Source organism: Hemibagrus wyckioides, linkage group LG08 (genome assembly GCF_019097595.1).
Source record: "Hemibagrus wyckioides isolate EC202008001 linkage group LG08, SWU_Hwy_1.0, whole genome shotgun sequence".
In the NCBI taxonomy this organism is placed as follows: Eukaryota; Metazoa; Chordata; class Actinopteri; order Siluriformes; family Bagridae; genus Hemibagrus; species Hemibagrus wyckioides.
The window spans coordinates 12,134,560-12,154,420 of record NC_080717.1 but is presented as its reverse complement, the minus strand read 5'-3'; the positions used below and the strand labels follow the sequence as shown (position 1 = coordinate 12,154,420).

Sequence of the window (19,861 nt, the reverse complement as noted above, 5' to 3'; positions counted from 1 at the left end):
GGAGTATGGCGCGCAACTTGGTTGGTTGCAGTGCGCATTAAAAAAATTATCTGAACAAATAAATCTATATCCTATTTGTCAGTCCGGTGACATTCAAATATCTAAACATATCGTCATTCATTCTGTAATTTCTTCCTTCTAGTATCTCCTTAAGTGTATAGTCTTTAAGTGATTGAAATAGCTTGGACCTTTCTATATTTGTTGCAGTGCATTCTAATATGTGTGATACTGTTTCAGGGTGTCCACATTTAATGCAATTTCCATTTTGTGTTTCCCTATCTTGTATAAATTTTGGTTTAGTGATGTATGTCCGATTCGTAATCTTGTCATAATCACATCCTTTTCCTGCTTTTGACATGATTCCTTTCCATCCCCACATTTCTTTGTATTGCATATAGATGCCTTCCATTTGTTTCTGTGTCCCATATGTTCTGCCATCTCTTTTTCATTCAATGTCCAATTAATCCTTTTATTTCTGCTTTTCTTATGCCCACCGTGATGTTAATATCTGTTTCCTTTAGTGCCTTTTTTGCCAAGTTATCTGCTTCCTCATTTCCCGATATTCCAACATGTGCTGGTACCCATACAAATCTGACCCTTATGCCTATGTTCTCAACTTGATGCAATATTTGCAGTATTTCATCTAAAATATCTTGCCATGCTGTGGACACTTTCTAAACTTTCCAGTGCTGATTTTGAGTCTGTACATATTACAGGGCTTTCCGGATGTTTTATTTGAATCCATTCTAGAGCTAGTAGGATTGCTATCAGTTCTGTTGAGAATACACATATATGGTCTGTTGCTCTTTTTGCCATTTTTACATTGTGCTGAGGAATATAAACTGCTGGAGCTGCTCTGCCTGATCTTGGGTCTTTTAATCAATTTGTGAATAATTGTGTTGTATTATTGTATGATTGGTTTACTTACTGTTATATTATTATTATAATATAATAAATTATATTTCTTGGAAGGTTTTGTTCTTTTTTGTGTATTTCTTTATAAATACATAAGTCGATTTCTGGCTTTGGGTACAGCCATGGGGGTATAGATGGGATTACCACGGTAGGAGATATCTCTATCCCAGACAGACCCACTTCCTGTGCTTCCTTATTTGCTATCCAGCGAAAACTGTTTATTCTTACAGTACATATTCATATTCCCAACAGTTTTCTAGTACCTTTTTCTACTGGGTGTTTTACATCATGCCCTTTTATATTCATGCCATCATGCCCTTATCCAATTTGTCATCCTTAATTTTTTCCTTCTAGCTTCAAGGGGCATTTCGCCCATCTGCACTTGGATTGAAAATACTGGAGATGTTCGAAATGCTCCACAGCTTATCCTTAGAGCTAGGGTTTGCATGGTTTCTATCTTTTTTAGCCACGTTTCAGAGGCTGAGCTGTAAATTAAGCTGCCATAATCTATTGCAGATCTTATCAGTGTGCAGTAAATTCTTTTTAGAGATTGCCTGCTGGCTCCCGATTCACTCCCAGCTAAGCATCTCATAACACTTATCCCCTTTTTACAGTTATCTACTAATTTTTGAATGTGAGTGCTAAAAGTCAATCCTAGAGTCCACTGATAATCCTAGAAATCTTATTACCTTTATTGATCTAGTTCTTGACCATACATTTTTATGTTCATCCTGAGGTTTTCCTTCTTTTTGGGAAGCAGACTGTCTGTGTTTTAGATATTGAGAACCAAAATCCCCATTCATTCGCCCATTCTTATACTTTGTTTACTGCTCCCTGCATGCAATATATTACATATGTTTCATTTCTACCTCTTTTCCATAGGGCACCATCATCTGCATACAGTGATCTCTCTATTCCTGTGTCAATTCAGGAGTATATGTCGTTAATCATTATATTGAATAGAATTGGACTGCAGACATTTTCTTGTGGTGTTCCGTTCTGTATAGGGTATGTTTGAGAATATGAATTCCTTATTCTAACTTGTATGGTCCTATTTAGTATGAAATCTTTTATCCAGTTGTATATCTTTCCTGTTATTCCCAACTTGTCAAGTTTTACTAACAGTCCCTCTTTCCACAATATATCATAAGCCTTTTCAATATCAAAAAACACCCAAACTACTACCTCTTTATTAATTTGGGCCTTTTTATTCGCTGCTTCCAGACTAATTGCTGAGTCCATGGTACTTCTCCCCTTCCTGAAACCATTTTAGAACTGGGAAAATAGTCCTTTTTTCTCAAATTGATACACTAATGTAGCCATTACCATTCTCTACATAAATTTACATAAGTTGAAAGTTAGTGCTACTGGTCTATAATTGCTTGAGTGCGATTGGTCTTTTCCTGGCTTAGCAATTGGTACTATTATTCTGTGTTTCCATTCTGTTGGGAGTTTCCTGGTTTCCCATATTTTATTAAACAGTTTTATATGACCATTAACGATACTTCTGATAAATTTTTTATCGTCTCCACACAGATCCCATCATTTCCTGGAGCAGTCTTTTTTGTCCTCAATAGAACTCTCTTCATTTCATACAACATTAAATCTGTTTGGTTACCCTACCATCATGTCCTCTTTTTTCTAGGACTTTTAGATTTCTCTAATACAATGTCTCCTGTACCTTCTCATTTCTTTAGAAATATTGTTGTCGCTATGTACCTTCACGAATGTTTCTGCTAATACTTCCGTTTTTTCTGCAACTGTAATTGCTAATTTGTCTTTTTCGATTAGAACTGGTATTTTATTATATCACTGAAGGCCGCACATCTTTCTAATCATCTCCCATACCTTGTTAATTTTAATGTTCTCACCAATACTTTTGCAGAATTCTGTCCAATATTTTCTCTCTGTTCTTATCACATGCCTTGCTACTGCATTTAAGAAATTAAAAGCCTCTTATATAAGAAGGGTGCCTCTCATAATTTATTAACTTTAGTAACTTTGTACCCTATATTTTGTTTGATAAAAGTAACACCATTTCCACCTTGTCTGTCTCTACGAATTGCAATATACCCCTGTAGTGTGAAATTTAAGCATGGTTTAAGCCAGGATTTCTGAACATTTATAGAGATATCTGGACATTTATCTTGATTTATGATGAAATTCTTAAATTCCTGCCCATTCGCAATCAAACTTTTTGCATTCCATTGCAATATTGTCAGGGCCATTAATAGCCACATGATGTCTGGGAGTTTCCTACTTGTGCCTTAAGTCTTTCATTTACTATCTCCATTCTAATTTCAGATACTTTTCTGCTGCTTTCACAATAATTTTAATTCTCTCAGTCCTGCTACACTATATTGCCAAACGTATTCGCTCACCCATCCAAATAATCAGAATCAGGTGTTCCAAGCACTTCCATGGCCACAGGTGTATAAAATCAAGCACCTAGGCATGCAGACTGTTTTTACAAACATTTGTGAAAGAATGGGTCGCTCTCAGGAGCTCAGTGAATTCCAGCGTGGAACTGTGATAGGATGCCTCCTGTGCAACAAATCCAGTCGTGAAATTTCCTCGCTCCTAAATATTCCACAGTCAACTGTCAGCTGTATTATAAGAACGTGGAAGTGTTTGGGAACGACAGCAACTCAGCCACAAAGTGGTAGGCCACGTAAACTGACGGAGCGGGGTCAGCGGATGCTGAGGCGCATAGTGCGAAGAGGTCGCCAACTTTCTGCAGAGTCAATCGCTACAGACCTCCAAACTTCATGTGGCCTTCAGATTAGCTCAAGAACAGTGCGCAGAGAGCTTCATGGAATGGGTTTCCATGGCCGAGCAGCTGCATCCAAGCCATACATCACCAAGTGCAATGCAAAGCGTCGGATGCAGTGGTGTAAAGCACGCCGCCACTGGACTCTAGAGCAGTGGAGACGCGTTCTCTGGAGTGACGAATCGCGCTTCTCCATCTGGCAATCTGATGGACGAGTCTGGGTTTGGCAGTTGCCAGGAGAACGGTACTTGTCTGACTGCATTGTGCCAAGTGTAAAGTTTGGTGGAGGGGGGATTATGGTGTGGGGTTGTTTTTCAGGAGCTGGGCTTGGCCCCTTAGTTCCAGTGAAAGGAACTCTGAATGCTTCAGCATACCAAGACATTTTGGACAATTCCATGCTCCCAACTTTGTGGGAACAGTTTGGAGCTGGCCCCTTCCTCTTCCAACATGACTGTGCACCAGTGCACAAAGCAAGGTCCATAAAGACATGGATGACAGAGTCTGGTGTGGATGAACTTGACTGGCCTGCATAGAGTCCTGACCTCAACCCGATAGAACACCTTTGGGATGAATTAGAGCGGAGACTGAGAGCCAGGCCTTCTCGTCCAACATCAATGTGTGACCTCACAAATGCGCTTCTGGAAGAATGGTCAAAAATTCCCATAAACACAATCCCATAAAACCTTGTGGACAGCCTTCCCAGAAGAGTTGAAGCTGTTATAGCTGCAAAGGGTGGACCGACATCATATTGAACCCTATGGATTAGGAATGGGATGTCACTTAAGTTCATATGCGAGTCAAGGCAGGTGAGCGAATACTTTTGGCAATATAGTGTATGTGTGTGAACCTCATTTCATTTACCAGAAGTTGGGATAAAGTAAAAAGTATCATGATACAGTATAAAAAAAGTATCAGGATAAAGTAGTTAAGTATCATGCAACAAAATCTATGAGCAAGTTTTGACTTTACCTTGTGGGAAATTACTAATTAAGTGAAAAATATGGCTTTTGACCCATCCTAAACATTATTTGATTGGAGGCAATTGAGTCATCCAAGTCAATCAAGTCAACCTGTGTTAAAACACTGGATTATCTACATCAAGCCTGGTTCACACAAAAGCCCTGACTCCAGCCTTTGCACCACCATAAACTGCTGGTTCACTCATTAGGCATTCTTCTGCAACTTGCATTCAAGACATCTTCTTCTTCATTCTTCATTCACCATCCTGGTATATCTTTCAAGATGTCACTCTGAACACGACCAGTGCTTTCAGCAAAAACACATATGTGGGTGATTTAATACTGTAAACTTTGTCTGAACAAGAACACATCAGTTTACTTGCAAAATTACTCCATCTATTGGAGGAGGCAGGGTTAAGCTGAAGAAAGCTCAGCTTTTAAAATTAGAGGTTACTATCCTAGGTATTATGATAAGTAAATGAGGATGCATACCTGATCCACATAAGGTGAAGATTATCCAAAGACTTCCAGTACCTATGTCAGTAATAGCCCTCAGATCCCTTTTATGTATAGTAGCATTTTTCATGATTTTGACTTAGATACAGTAGTACCTTGGTGTTCAACCTTAATTTGTTGCAAAAGTCTGGTCAAATACCGATTTGGTTGAAAACCGAATTATTTTTCTCCATAGGAAATAATCTGAAATTAATCTGTTTTAACTCGATGGCTGATCTCACAACTTTCCTCTTGGCAACACTGATGCCTGATTTACCCTTTTTCGGAGACATGGCTACTGAAATTATACCACAAAAGATAATGTGGGGTTATAACACAAGCACTCACAGATGATGCTTTCAGAACAGATGACCTGCTTCATCTCTATTGTCTACGCCAGGGTATGCCACATGAAAAGCTCCTTACTTGAGTGAAACTACAGAACATTACTCCATTACAAGTAAAAGTTGTAAACAGATTTTTACTTAAGTAAAAGTATAGAAATACTTGTTTTTAAAAGTTCTTAAGTATCAAAAGTAAAAAGTAAATGTCAACACATTTATTTATTGTTTTATTATTGTTGCATTATTATATGCAGTACTTACAGTACCTTTTGTTTGTAGTATCTGTGGAATTAAGAGCTTTTAGAATGTTACAAAATTAAGAAATTAAACAACTGAATTGACAAAAAAGACAAGTATAATCATTTTCATTTTTTATTTAACACTCCTACCACCCCAACAAAGAAGTGCACATCTATGTGTATCCATTCATGCACATATTAATCAAGTGGAAACCTGATGAAAGACTGGGAGAAGCACCGATGAGGTGGCAAAAGGCCTTCCAAAAACGGCTAGCAAACTGGGGACCCCGATCCGATACCAAGTCTAAAGGGAAGCCGTGTGTTCGAACGACATGCTGAAGGAGGAGTTCTGCCGTCTCCTTAGCCGAAGGAAGTTTAGGCAGAGGGATAAATTTGCCTGCCTTAGAGAACCGATCCACCACCACTAGTATTACACTCATTCCCTGGGAACGTGGCAGGCCAGTGATGAAGTCTAAGGAGAGGTGTGACCAGGGGCGAGCTGGAATGGGTAGGGGGCGAAGCAGGCCCTGTGGACGAGTCCGGGGTTCCTTGCTTCGAGCACATGTCTGGCAGGCAGCCACGAAGGCCCGAACGTCTCGATCCATGGAGGGTCACCAGAATCTGTGGCGCAAAAACTCTAAGGTTCTCACAACGCCTGGGTGCCCAGCGAAAGGTGAGGCGTGGCCCCAGGCAAGAACCTGTGGTTGGACCGGGGTCGTGACGTAGAGTCTATCGGGTGGGCCGCCCCCCGGATCAGGCTCCTGTCGGAGTGCCTGGCGAACCACCTCCTCCAAACCCCAATGTAGAGGTGCCACAATCCGAGACGGTGGAATTATGGGTTGGGGTTTTGGGTTCTCTGCCGGGGCATCCCACTGGCGGGAGAGAGTGTCCGGTTTGGCGTTCTTCGAGCCGGGTTTGAATGAGAGGGTAAAATCAAACCGGGTAAAGAATAGGGACCACCTGGCCTGCCGCGGGTTCAGGCGCTTGGCCTGCTGGATGTAGGTCAGGTTCTTGTGGTCTGTCTGAATGAGGAACGGGTGCTTGGCCCCCTCCAGCCAATGCCTCCACTCCTCTACAGCCAGAGCTCGCGATCCCCTACATCATAGTTCCTCTCCAGTGCTGTCAGTCTGTGAGAGAAATATGCACAGGGGTGCAATTCTTTCTTAGGACCGGACCTTTGGGAGAGGACAGCCCCTACTCCTAAGTCTGAAGCGTCAACCTCCACTATGAATTGGACCTCTGGGTCTGGCATGCGCAGCACTGGGGCTGAGATCAATCTCTCTTTCAAGGCCTCGGAGGCCTCTTGTGCCTGGACGGACCATGTGAACCTGCCCTGAGACTTCCTGGTCAGGGCAGACAGCGGGCTGGCTAAGGAGCTAAAATTGCGCACAAAGCGCCAAAAGAAATTAGCGAAGCCCAAGAAGCGTTGTACCGCACGGACTGAGGAAGCCTGAGGCCACTCTTTGACAGCCCTGATCTTAGTTGGGTCCATGCTGAGATTGTCCCGAGAGACGACGAAGCCCAAGAAAGAGATGGTGCTCACGTGAAACTGCGATTTTTCAAGCTGTGGCATGACCTTAAATAGTCCATTCAAGCTCAAAAACCCTCCAATGTGGCTGAATTAAAACAATTCTGCAAAGAAGAGTGGGCCAAAATTCCTCCACAGCGATGTGAAAGACTCATTACAAATTATCACAAACACTTGATTGCAGTTGTTGCTGTAAAGGGTGGCACAACCAGTTATTAGATTTAGGGGGCAAATACTTTTTCATGTAGTGCCAGGCAAGTTTGGAGAGTTTTTTTTCCCCTTAATAAATGAAATAATCATTTAAAAACTGCATTTTGTATTTACTTACATTATCTTTGTGTAATATTAAAATTTGTTTGATGATCTGAATCTGATCTGAAGTGTGACAAATATGCAAAAAATTAAAAAAAAAAAAAAAAACAGGAAGGGGGCAAAATCCTTTTCACAGCACTGTACATATAAGGGAAAAATCTAAAAATACTAGTACTGTGAGAACTGCTTGTGGGAACTACACCATCACAACCATGGGTCACAAACCTTTTCTATTCATCATACATAAAAAGACATGACCACAACTTTCCATCAGTTGTCTTAAATCTGTCCTGAATTAAATCTGGTCTTCAAGAACATATTCTTGCTTTCTAACACTACAGGAAATCACCAGACACAGATTTATTAGACTTCTAATTATTCACATAAATGAGGCTGGCTACATAGTATAATGGATTACCTAATGAAAATAAAGAAAAAACTTATGAATAAAGGACTAAACTATTAATAAAAGGTATAAAATTAGACTTGGACATATGGATATCCACACATTTAATTTCACAACATACAGAACGAACATAGAGGATTAATTCCAAGCTAAAAACAAGAAAAAATTATTAAGCCAATTAAATATATTTCAAATTAGCCTGAATTTAGATGGATATCCAGCACTTCTGGATATCCATCTGAATCACACCAAAGACCTGTAGAGGGCTCTTTAACACAGTCACCGATCCACCACTATGTTGAAATGCAAAAGGCTTGTAAGACAAGTCATAGGAACCATTTTGCCTCAAAAACTGGGTCCACATGCCCAAAAATTCCCACTTTTTCCATTCAGCACACTTTTCCTCAATAGTTTTCATTGTACACTTTATCAGTGGTCATGTCCTAAGAGTAGACAATTACAGTTTAATAATTACTATACAATAAGCAAATATGGGCCAGTATAGGGTGATGATTTTGTCCAGGAGGACTCAACTGATATATTGTGTCTTCCAAGCAAATCTCTACCCAAAATGAAAATTTCACATCAGTGTGAATTTGTGTTTAAGTAGTTATGAAAAATCTGAGCGAGAATGGAGATTTGTCCATTGAACCAGCAAAAACACTGAGATATTAGGAAAACACAGCTGTTACAAGGTAAGGAAGGAGCAAGGTTTATCTAGGGCTTCTGATTTTTGATTTGTTTTTAATTTGTTCTGTTGTGCATTTTCCATTTTCTTGGCATATTGCTTTAAGTTTTCAGTACCAACACTTTGACATCTTCCTTAGTCTGCCGGTATGTTTTCCTTCATAACCTTTCCATTAAGTTTATATTTGCACAAAATTTTAGACACAGCTGAGAGCAAAATTTTTAACTATTGAACAAATCTTTTTTGTGTGTGTTATATCTGTGATTTGTTTGTTTGCTATAAAGTAGAAACTCTTCTTAGTGTGGCGATTCCATAAATTTTTGCCAGAGGTTGTATACGCTGTTCTCTCCCTGTAGCTTATTACTGAAAAATCGGAAAACATACTCTATTGTTTGAAACATTTGCTATTATTATTATTATTATTATTATTATTATTATTATTATTATTGATGTAAAGAAATTCTTGAAGTCGGGGGTGCCCCAGCACACGTACGAATTGGTATGAATTTTCAGAAAGTCAATTTTTCGTGACGTAGGTATTTCAACAGCAGCATACATAGACTGCCATGCAGCAGCAGGGAATTTATTTGCGCATGCGCTGTCGTGTCGCGTTAGCTGCCGCTTGTAACTGCGTTCTATTTATTTACATGCAGATTTTGGGATAATTAGTTAATAATTGCGCTTAGTTGTCGACGCCGAAACATACAAAAACGAGGCCATGACAGAAGAGCAAGAGATAATGTGCAAATTAGAAAATATCCTGGAAATAAGGTAAAAATGCCCTCGTCTTCATTCATTGGTAGGCGGTGGGCTAGCGAGCTAGCGCCGTACTGAACTAGCGCATATGCTTTGCTTATTTGGATTCTGAGTTGGGTTTACCAGCGTTACGTGTTCAATTAATAGCTGCTGTGTGTTTTGACGTTATTTATTTTGATGCATAACACGTGTTGCCCGCAATGAATCCATGTAGCTCGTTTAGTTTTTGTAGATGCAATGGTAGACATAGTCTTGTCAATACAGTGTGTATCTGGCGAACAAAGGAACAAGCCTTGATAAATAGCTTAGCAACAGATATTTAATGTGTTTGGAATTGTAGCAAAGACACCACTTATATAGAATGCCTTTAATTTATAGATATGGATCAATAAGTCATAATTGAATATTTTTAGCTCATTTGATAAAGGTAAAAATATGCAACTATGACTTATTGAGGCATATCTATAAATTAAAGGCATTTTATATAAGTGGTGTCTGCTACAATTCCAAAGACATTAAATATCTGTTTTAGCTTGTTCCTTTGTTCGCCAGATACACACTGTGTGTGTGTATGTGTGTATGTATGTATGTGTGTATATATATATATATATATATATATATATATATATATATATATATATATATATATATATATATATATGATACACTTTTTTTTGCATCAACATGTATTTTAGGAATAAAACTCTCCAGCTGCAGAAGATCAAATCCAGGCTGAAGAGCGAGTTTGAGGCGCTTGAAGGTGAAGAGAAACACCTGAGAGAATACAAGCAGGAAATGGACCTGCTCCTTCAGGAGAAGATGGCCCATGTTGAGGAACTACGTCTGATTCATGCTGATATCAATGTGGTGTGTATTCAAACTAGAGGACTCCATATATAGTGCTTCTCCATCGGGAAGTATGGTATAGTATATGTTTTCCATTAATTACCTAGACTGTGGTAGCCTGGTATGGTCTAATTTGTCCCGACGCAGTTTTATAATAAACTAAAAAATACTTGTAACATAAAAGGTCTCTGTTTTGCCCCATTGCTCTGGTAAAGCACCCTCCCCCTTGTCAGTCAGTCTGCTCCCCTGCTGTATACGCGCATGCTTACTTACACACTGGAACCACCTGGCTGCATCCGAGACACCAAGTCATTTTAAAGGCACAGCATCACTTGATGTAAGTAATGTTAATTACTATTTTTAAAAATAATTAAATAAACAAAACAAATAAAGCAATCATTTAATTTCTTTCATTTAATAATTTCTTTCTAATAATTTCTGCCGGGAGTATACATTAAAAAGGAAAATTAAACTATTCGTTATAGATACTTAGAATTAAATAACAAGATGCATATGTATTCAATCTTGTCTGTTTTGTATTTATTTGTGATCACCAGGCTTGATTAAACAATGTCCATTAGGGCTTTAAGTACAAGAAGTTGTACATTTGGAAAAATAGTGATCGCCACGTTTGTGATATTTCTTTGAACAGAATCATCATTTCCACACATTTTCCACTGAATTATGCAATAATGAGCATATATTGTCATACAATGCACAGCTTTTGTCTGTATACTGGGATATGTATTTGAAAGTCACAGACAGATGATTTGCTACGGGTCCATCATTCATATTGCACGTTCATATCTCCCACATTCCTAATTATGTATATCCATAAACTGTATATATATAAACTTTCATTTTCTGTCTCCGTACATAACTTAAAGATAAAATGCTTCTGCAGTGGTGCTTGAAAAGGGGCTGTGTTACTGCATATTCTTCTTAACATAAAGAAGAGTACAAACATTGTGCTCAAAATGCAAATTTTATTTTTATTCATTTTGCTAATTATAGTTACCTTTTATTTTCAGGTCAAAACAGACCTTTATACAGGCAGCATGGAGAGCACCTGGTTGCCTGCATGAGGGTCTCCATCAATGGGCCAAGCCCAGAAGAATTCAACTATAAAATTTAATGTCCAAATTCAGTGTGCAAGCTGGCCAAATGTTTATTTTATTTTATTTTAATTTATTTTAATAAACCAGTTAAACAATCATTTTTGCTTCATTTTTTTGATGGCTTAAATATATGCTGTAGTTGATTGTTTTATCCATTTGTGAACTGTGTTAAACTAGTCTTGTTTGCCATGATTTGTGTGTAACTATTTAGCTGTCATCACCATTCATATTTATAAAACTGTGTTTGAGTGAATACTAGAGCACAATTTTTTTTTTTAGTTTCTTAATTTTGTTCTCAAATTGCACCTAATTTATGCATTTAACTTTAAAATGTACAATACATTTTTACCTGGGAGAATAACCCCAGACCCCCTTCTTGAGATTCAGAGGTCTTCTGAACACAGTCTCAGAAAATCCTATGGGGAAACACAGGGTTACAATATATAAATCCAGAGTTTTCTGTACCTAGATTGAATACTTGTGATTGTTTACTATCACAGTTCTCATAAATGTTGGAAGAGTTTATATTTATGCCACTTTGACTTGGCAGACACCCTTATCCAGAGTGACTTAGAAGTGCTTTGACGTTTCTATCAGTAAATCCATATTGATACCACTTCAGTGGGTCACAGACAAGAAGTGAGAGTCTTAAAACTTTTCTTAAGTGGTAATACATTAAGAAAAGTGCACAGGCAACACTTTTTAATTTAAGTGCTTCCTCAAGAGGTAAGTCTTGATGTTATTTGAAGAATGTCTGTCACTCAGTGCTTGAACATTTGGGGGAAGTTCATTCCACCACCTATGTGCCAAGACAGAGAATAGTCTTTGATGCATGCTTTACTTGCACCTGAGAGAGGGTGGGACCAGTTGAACAGTGCTAGTGGATCATAGGGATTGTGGGGCAGGGTGGTGTTTGATAAATGCTTTGAGTTGGTTTTTGGTTCTGAAGGCAATCAGTGTTTTATATCTCAAATGTCAGGTGTGAATTGCTTTACTGTATGTCAATCTCCAAATGACAGAGGACTGAACAAGCATGTAAATGAAGTGTGAATAGAAATTAACAAATATTTCTGCTGTTGTTAAAGGAGAAATTGAGAGAAAATTTACCATGGTGGTTACTCCAAGGTTGTGTGCAATGATCAGATGTGAGATGAGAGAGTTGTTTGATTAATGGTTTTAAAAAAGTGAGGTTATGACCTCACCAAGGGTTTAAGTATAGAGGGTGAACACCAGGTCCTTGTGGGACACCAATGAATATATTCACTGCTAAAAAAAAATTAAAGGGACACTTTTTAATCAGAGTATAGCATAAAGTCAGTTAAACTCCTGGGATATTGATCTGGGCAGTTATGTAGCAGAGGGGGTTGTTAATCAGTTTTAGCTGCTTTGGTGTTAGAAATTGGCAACAATGAGAGGACCCCCAAAACAGGAATGGTTTTACAGTTGGGGGCCAATGACATTTTGTTCCCTGCTCATCTCTACTGACTGTTTTTCACTAGTTTTGCATTTGGCTAGGGTCAGTGTCACTAATGGTAGCATGAAGTTGCACAGGCAGTCCAACTCCTCCAGGATGTAGTACATGCCATTGCCAGAAGGTTTGCTGTGACTCCTAGCACAGTCTCAAGAGCATGGAGGAGATTGCAGGTGGTTACTCTAGGAGAGCTGGACAGGGCCATAGACGGTCCTTAACACATCCGCAGGACCACTATCTGCTCCTTTGTGCAAGGTGGAACAAGATAAGCACTGCCAGAGCCATACAAAATGACCTCCAGCATACCACTGGTTTGAATGGGCTTGCTTCAGTTGTTCAGGTCTAGGTTCAGCAATGTTATGTGCTCAGAAAAGTTTGTCAGTTGACTACCTGAATATACTGAATGACCAGGTCTTTCCATTAATTTACCTTCTCAAACGGCAAATTATGTTATACATTTTAATCTCAAAATCTAAAAATTTATTTACTGTTAATGGTGTTAAAAGCAATGTTGACATGATGTTGCATGTTGAACTCTGATTTTTCTTTAACCATTTTCTTAATTTCCTCCAAGAGTTGCATGCTTTGGTCAAACCAGTGTTTCGTGTACCAGTGTTTCTAGAAGTTAAAGTTTTATAACACTAAATATGCTGGCTCATACAATTTGGTTTGCTAACTATTCAAAGTCTCTTTTGTGTCTGTTTTTCTGCAGATGGAGAGCACCATTAAGCAGTCGGAAAATGATCTGAACAAACTTTTGGAGACTACAAGACGCCTTCATGATGAATACAAGCCCTTGAAGGAGCATGTTGATGCTCTGAGAATGACTCTTGGTCTGAACCGACTGCCAAACCTTAATGAGGAAGAGGAGAGACTTTCACTTGAGTGAGTAATTTATCGAAATTAATCAAGTGCCTTTTTATGGCACTTGATTAAAAAAATTTTGCATCATAAAGAAAATTCTGCATCATGTGTTCTGTAAAGAAACTAAAGTGTTAGGTTTTCCCATGTAGTTACTTTGAGAAGCAGAAGGCTGAATGGCAAAAAGAGCCACACGAGCCCATCATTCCTGAATCTCTAGCAGCAGCTGCAGCTGCTGCTCAGCAGCTTCAGGTCTCAAGAAAACAAGACCCACGGCAACCAGCCACTTTCAGGCAGCAACCTCCACCCATGAAGGTCAGGAATAAATTACAAACATGGTTGGTATAGTAATAATGGTTAGTATATTTACTATGCTTAGTGTAGTAACTGTAGTAACTTAACATCTAAGATAAGGCCAGATACTATAAACATTATGTTTAGTATATACGAAAAAAGTAAAATAAGCAAAAAGAAAATTAAGTATTATATGTTTATTGAACCAGAATAAATTGTACAAAATACAGTCCCTTCCATATCTATTGGATTGACAAGGCCAATTCATTTGTTTATGCCAAATACCATATTTGGGCTTGAGGTCAAAAGATGGCTATGAGACAAGATTTTAGCATGTCAGCTTTTATTTCTTTTATTTCATTGATTATCTTCCACTTTCTTTCTGCTCCTTTTAATTATCTCTGATTGCTGTGTAACACATTGGACAGCCAAGAAACAAGACATGAGCTTTTATTTCCTGGTATTTACATCTAGATATGTTAATCTACCTAAAACACTGAACCTTGCAAATTTAGGCAAGCAAAAGTATATGATGGCAGATAAGTATTGAAGTAAATAACACTTAATGTTTGGTTGGATATTGCTTGCTTTCAGTAACTGTATCAAGCCTGGGACTCACTGACATCACCAGAATGTTGGCTTCTTTTTGTGATGATTTCCTAGGCTTTTACTACTGCCTTTTTTAGTTGTTTCTTTTGGGTAGTTTCACCCTTCAGTCTCTTCTTCAGGAAGTGAAATACATTCTTATTTGTGTTAAGACATTCATTCATTAATACATTCTTATTTGGTCTGGTGATTGACTTGACCAGTCTAAAACCTTGCACCTTTTCCCTTGATAAACTTCTTTGTTGAGTTAGCATTGTTTCATTGTATTACTGCATGATAAAGTTCGTCCAAATTAATTTGTATTCATTTCTTTATAAATTGGCAGACAGAATGTTCCTGTAAACTTCTAAATTCATTAGTAAGCCTGTTCCAGAAGCAGCCATGCAAGCACTGACAAGACCTTGTATGATTCGGACCATGAGCAGATCCTTTTTCCTCCACACTTCTGCTTTTTCCATCACTTTGGTAGCACTTAATTGTTCCAGAACTTTTGTGGCTCTGTACTATTTTGCAAATTGCAATCTGGCCTTCTGATTCTTATTGCTCATGAGTGGATTGATTTATATGATATGGCTTCTATATTTTTGCTCTTGAAGTCGTCTTTGAATGGTGGAATGTGATACCTTCTCCCATGGGATGTGGCAGTTTTTGATGTCGTCACTGGATGTTGTGTTTGTGTTTTTCTTCAGTCTCTCATACTATTTCTGTAATGACCTATTGATTCCTTGGCCAACCTTTTCAGTGTCTGCAGTGTCTGTTGCTCAATGAGGTTCTTTATTTTACAGGGCATTCCAGGCATGATGTTGTATTGGCGATGCCCAATGCTTGTGCAATGCCTCTGGTTGAATTTTCCTCTTTTCTCAGCTTCAGAATGGCTTAATTTTCTCTAGTAGACAGACCTTTGTTAGGTCTAATGCAGTTTCCACAAGTGACACTGAAGCCTAAAGCCAAGAATAGATATTCAGAGGTCATAAGTTTACATATGCCTTGCAGAATCAGCAAAATGTTAGAATTATTTTTGAATATCATAAAAATTGCACTTTCTTTGTCTTTAGTACTTAGTACTGCATTGAATATGCTTTCACATAACAGATGTTTATACATAGTGTACAAGACAAAATAATTTAATTTTCACAAATTAAACATTTCAAAAGTTTACACACACTTGATGTTTAATACTGTATGTTGTTAGTTGCAAAGGTACTGCACATTATTTGGTTTTTCAGCATTTATGTCCACTTTCCAACAGTGTTCATATGATTTTAATAACTGGTATAGATGAAAACAGAGGATCTTCAAACAAAATAACAATTTACAGTGACCATCCTGTTAAAAAATTAAAAAATAAAATTACACCCCGTGGCTCTTAATGAATTGTATTGCCTTCTTGAGCGTCAGTGAACATTTGCCATTTGCACCTATTGTAATAGTTGTGTATGTGTCCCTCACTTGTCCATGGTGTGAAAAGATAGATCTCGCCATCATATAGTCTCTTTTGGAAAGGCATCAAATATTCAAAAGATGCTGAAAAAGCAAAGTATGTGCAGGATCTGGAGGATTGTAAATCAAATGTAAACTTTTTAAACTTTTGTGTAATTAGGAATCAAACATGTAAACTTTTAAACTGGTTCATTTGTATTCAATTCAAGTATTCAATTCAGTTGTTATTGTCTTGTGAACTGTGTAAACATATGTTATGTAAAATAGCTTATTCAGGGCAGTACTAAAGAAAAAACAAAATTTAGTTTTCATGATCCCTTTATTTTTAATTAGTAATATACTGTAGCTTCTGCAAGGTATATGAGATGTGTGACCTCAGCTGTACTTATTGTTTAAAAAATCTAACAGGTCACATTTGGGTAAAAAGAAGTATTATAAATAAATGTTGAAATTCAAAAACCATTTTTCGTATTCATCCTTTGCTCTCAAACTGATATGTCTTAATTCTACAGCAAAACAGCTGGATTGACCTTACTGTTCCAATAGTTTCAGAGGGCACTGTATGCTGAATACTGGTATTGAATAATAAATAATGAATCAAGTATTGCACTTAGAATCATTTGGTAAAACTGTGACAGTATCATTTATTTGCACACCAAAAATTTATAGTTCACATTTTATAATTCTGAAGATGAGAATAGGTGGTAACTTCAAGTGCAGATTATTTATTTTAGTGAAAGCTGATAATTGTCTTTACTCCATCTCCTGTAGTTTTTCTTCCCTTCACTTCATTTCTTTATAACAATGAGTAATCAGTGTATTTCTTGAGGTGATGTGTGCCTGGTATGTACAATCTGAATAAAAAAAGTGATAAGACTTTGGAGCAATTCTGTGCTACACTTTAGTTTCTGAAATGCAAGATCACCTGACTAGCCCTTAACTGCAACAATCTAAACTACTCCCCTGATACTGTATTATTGTGTACACTATGAAAGCTGAAGGATATGATTCTTACCATGTTACCTGATCTACCTATGTGAGAAGAGGCTCTATGATGCAGGTACCAATAGTATCCTTTGCAACAATATTGAATCTGATAGCAGTTGAGGGTAAGAGAGTCAAACAGTATTACATTGTTTAGTACAAACCTTTAAAATATTTTCACTTGTAAGGTATCAATGCTAAAAGTATGAAAGTCTTTCAACTCCTCTGAATATCTTTTTTTATTCACAGGATTCACAACAATTATTTTTTTAAATATTTTTTTACAGGAACAGTCATTTTTCCAATGTGGGGCCATCATGTGTAATAATTAAGAGAAATAGGGAAGTGGTAGCTCAGTGGTTAAGATGTTGGACTACTATGGAAGGTTGTGAGTTCAAATTCAAGGACTGCTAGGCCCTTGATCAAGGCCTTTAACCTTCAACTGTTCAGTTGTATAAAATGAGATGTAAGTTGTTCTGGATGAGGGTGTCATAAATGTAAGAGAGATTAAACAAATGGACAGAAGGTGGAGCATCTTGTCCACCTGGTATGTGCAGGATTTGAGATGTCTGCTTTTTTTTTTATAGCAATTGTTCCATATTGTTTTTGCATTTATTTTCATACCTCCACATATGTATTTGGGTTGTTCCAACATTGTTAGCGCTGTATCTCCTGTGCGCGTGTTTAGGGTATAAGATTTATATAGAATTATCATATGGAATTATCATTGTAACCAGCAGATGAACTGATTAGATATTGAAATTAACTGTGCTAAAGCCACAGCAATGTCAAATGTTTGAAATAGCTTCTTCAGTAGCATCCTTCCTGATCGAAATATATTTTTGGGTATTTCATACAAATAACATTGTTACATACAAAATAATAACAAGAAGGTCAAGTCTTTTGGTGGGAACAACCCTGTTTATGCTTTTAGTTCTACTTGTTTCCTTCTGGACTTGCTTGACCACTTCTCCTTTTCCTTCTTTTGCTCCAAATGATCATGTTCTCACACAAGTGGTCAGGGCATTAATGCTCTGTTTGCCCATGTCTCAGCCTGTGGCCTCACACCATGCCAGTGCAGAATCTGGGTGGTTGCAGCTTTTCTGGCTACCAAACGTTTGTGTAATTTTATCCCAGAGTGGGCAGGGCAGTGCTTTGCTAACATTTAGGGTAGTGCATACTCACGTATTGGTTATTTGCATGATTTAGGTCACCAGATGCAACTTTCTGTGCATTTGTTTTTTTTAGTCTGTTGTAACGTGAAAAAAGACTGATTTATAATTGCTGTTAACTATGTGTACACAAGATGGCCGGTTGTATATCCTGTGGTTCTTTGGTGTATCTCTTGTGCATACCCTTATAAATTAATGTATCATGGTGCAAAAAACAACTTAAAAGGGGGAGGTAGTTACACGCCATGCAAAACTGTATCAACATGCCACTTTTAATTCACCAGTTTTATGTAGCATACACAAGTGAGCATGTGAAAAATGTAACTTGCATAGCAGTTGTATGCAACATGGTTGCATGGGGAAAGTGAAGAAAGTTAAGTGTTAAAACATGAGCTGCATGGTGGAGCTCTGGTACACTTAACACACAGTGCTGAAGATATACAGTACTGAAATTATGCCCCTGCTATTTAATATAGAAGACTAGATTTAAATGAACACATTGCAGAGAGAATTTTATTAATAATTTTTATTAATATAATCTTGTGCACACAGGCATGCCTATCTTGTCACCAGCAAATTCACCGCAATGCACCCATCTGTCCACTGTGTAAAGCAAAGAGTCGTTCCAGGAACCCCAAGAAACCCAAGAGGAAGCCTGATGAGTAAATAAAATGGAACTTATTTTTACATGCAAGAGTCTCCTTTTAGAGCATTTTTAATGTAAACTGTGTTGTAGTCCCTTTTGTGTTGTGTACTTGATTTAAATCTATTAAACATAAGATTTTTTTGGAATCATCCATACAACAACAAATATTGTTAGCATTACATTAACACCCATGTCTAAACAGTTTCTACTGAAATGCGTTTACGTTACGTTTGCATTTTAAATTAGTACGTAATAGGTATGTAGTTTGTTATTAAAAACATATGGTATTTGTCTTTTTCTGGTAGAAAAAACTTGAAAGGGATTTGCAAGTTGTGATAAAGCAGTGGCTGTATTAGACATTAATAATGCTAAAATTTGTAGTCTTGCATGTTTGGTGTCGTTAAAATTTAATGATTAAATTGTGACTAATTTGTTCAATTGATGAACCAAACCTGATTAGATGGTATGGTTGCTGTTACTAATTGTTGTATACTGAATGTTTTTATATTTCCATTTTTTTAATATTTGTCAGATGATGTACTGTGTATTTTAATTAAGAAAATAGGTTGTTCAGTAAAATATAAGTCATGCAAATATTGAAATGTCTTGTTTTCTTTTTGACTGCTTTCCAAAAGGTTCATCAGTGGGGGTGCTGGGGCAACACTGGTATTCAGATCTAGGACCTCTTTTCCATGTTCAGCAAAAGAAGATTTATATTATTTGGTGTCTACATATGGCTTTTTCTTCTTAAGTTCAGACATGTTTTCAAATCTGGATACTAAGATGGCTGTATGTTTGCATTACGGATGTAACCAAGTAGGAATACAGATCTAAACAGTAGATAATCGTCTTTTTAAAACATTTTTTAGAAATCTTACCAGGAAGTTTCAGAATCAAAAAAGGTGTTTAGCTCATCTGCCAGAAAAGCTTCTGCATTCACCATTCTGGAAGATGGTGTTCTGTAGTCCATTATTCTTAGTCCCTGCCACAGACTCCTAGAGCCAGTTTGAT

At 37.5% G+C, this 19,861-nt stretch overlaps 1 protein-coding gene and 1 long non-coding RNA gene across 2 annotated transcripts; both read left to right on the top strand.

The window, feature by feature from the left end:
- The first annotated feature begins 9,237 nt into the window (after window positions 1–9,237).
- Window positions 9,238–19,414, top strand: LOC131358266 (zinc finger C4H2 domain-containing protein-like). The gene is made up of 5 exons (XM_058397910.1): window positions 9,238–9,427; window positions 10,108–10,279; window positions 13,560–13,732; window positions 13,861–14,023; window positions 18,757–19,414. Exons 1-5 carry the CDS (start codon window positions 9,375–9,377, stop codon window positions 18,868–18,870), a joined length of 675 nt encoding a protein of 224 aa, XP_058253893.1. The 5' UTR covers window positions 9,238–9,374; the 3' UTR covers window positions 18,871–19,414.
- On the top strand, window positions 10,286–11,474 carry LOC131358267 (uncharacterized). Its single transcript, XR_009205366.1, has 2 exons — window positions 10,286–10,595; window positions 11,290–11,474. It is a non-coding gene; the product is annotated as an uncharacterized LOC131358267 (long non-coding RNA).
- Window positions 19,415–19,861: the final 447 nt, after the last annotated feature.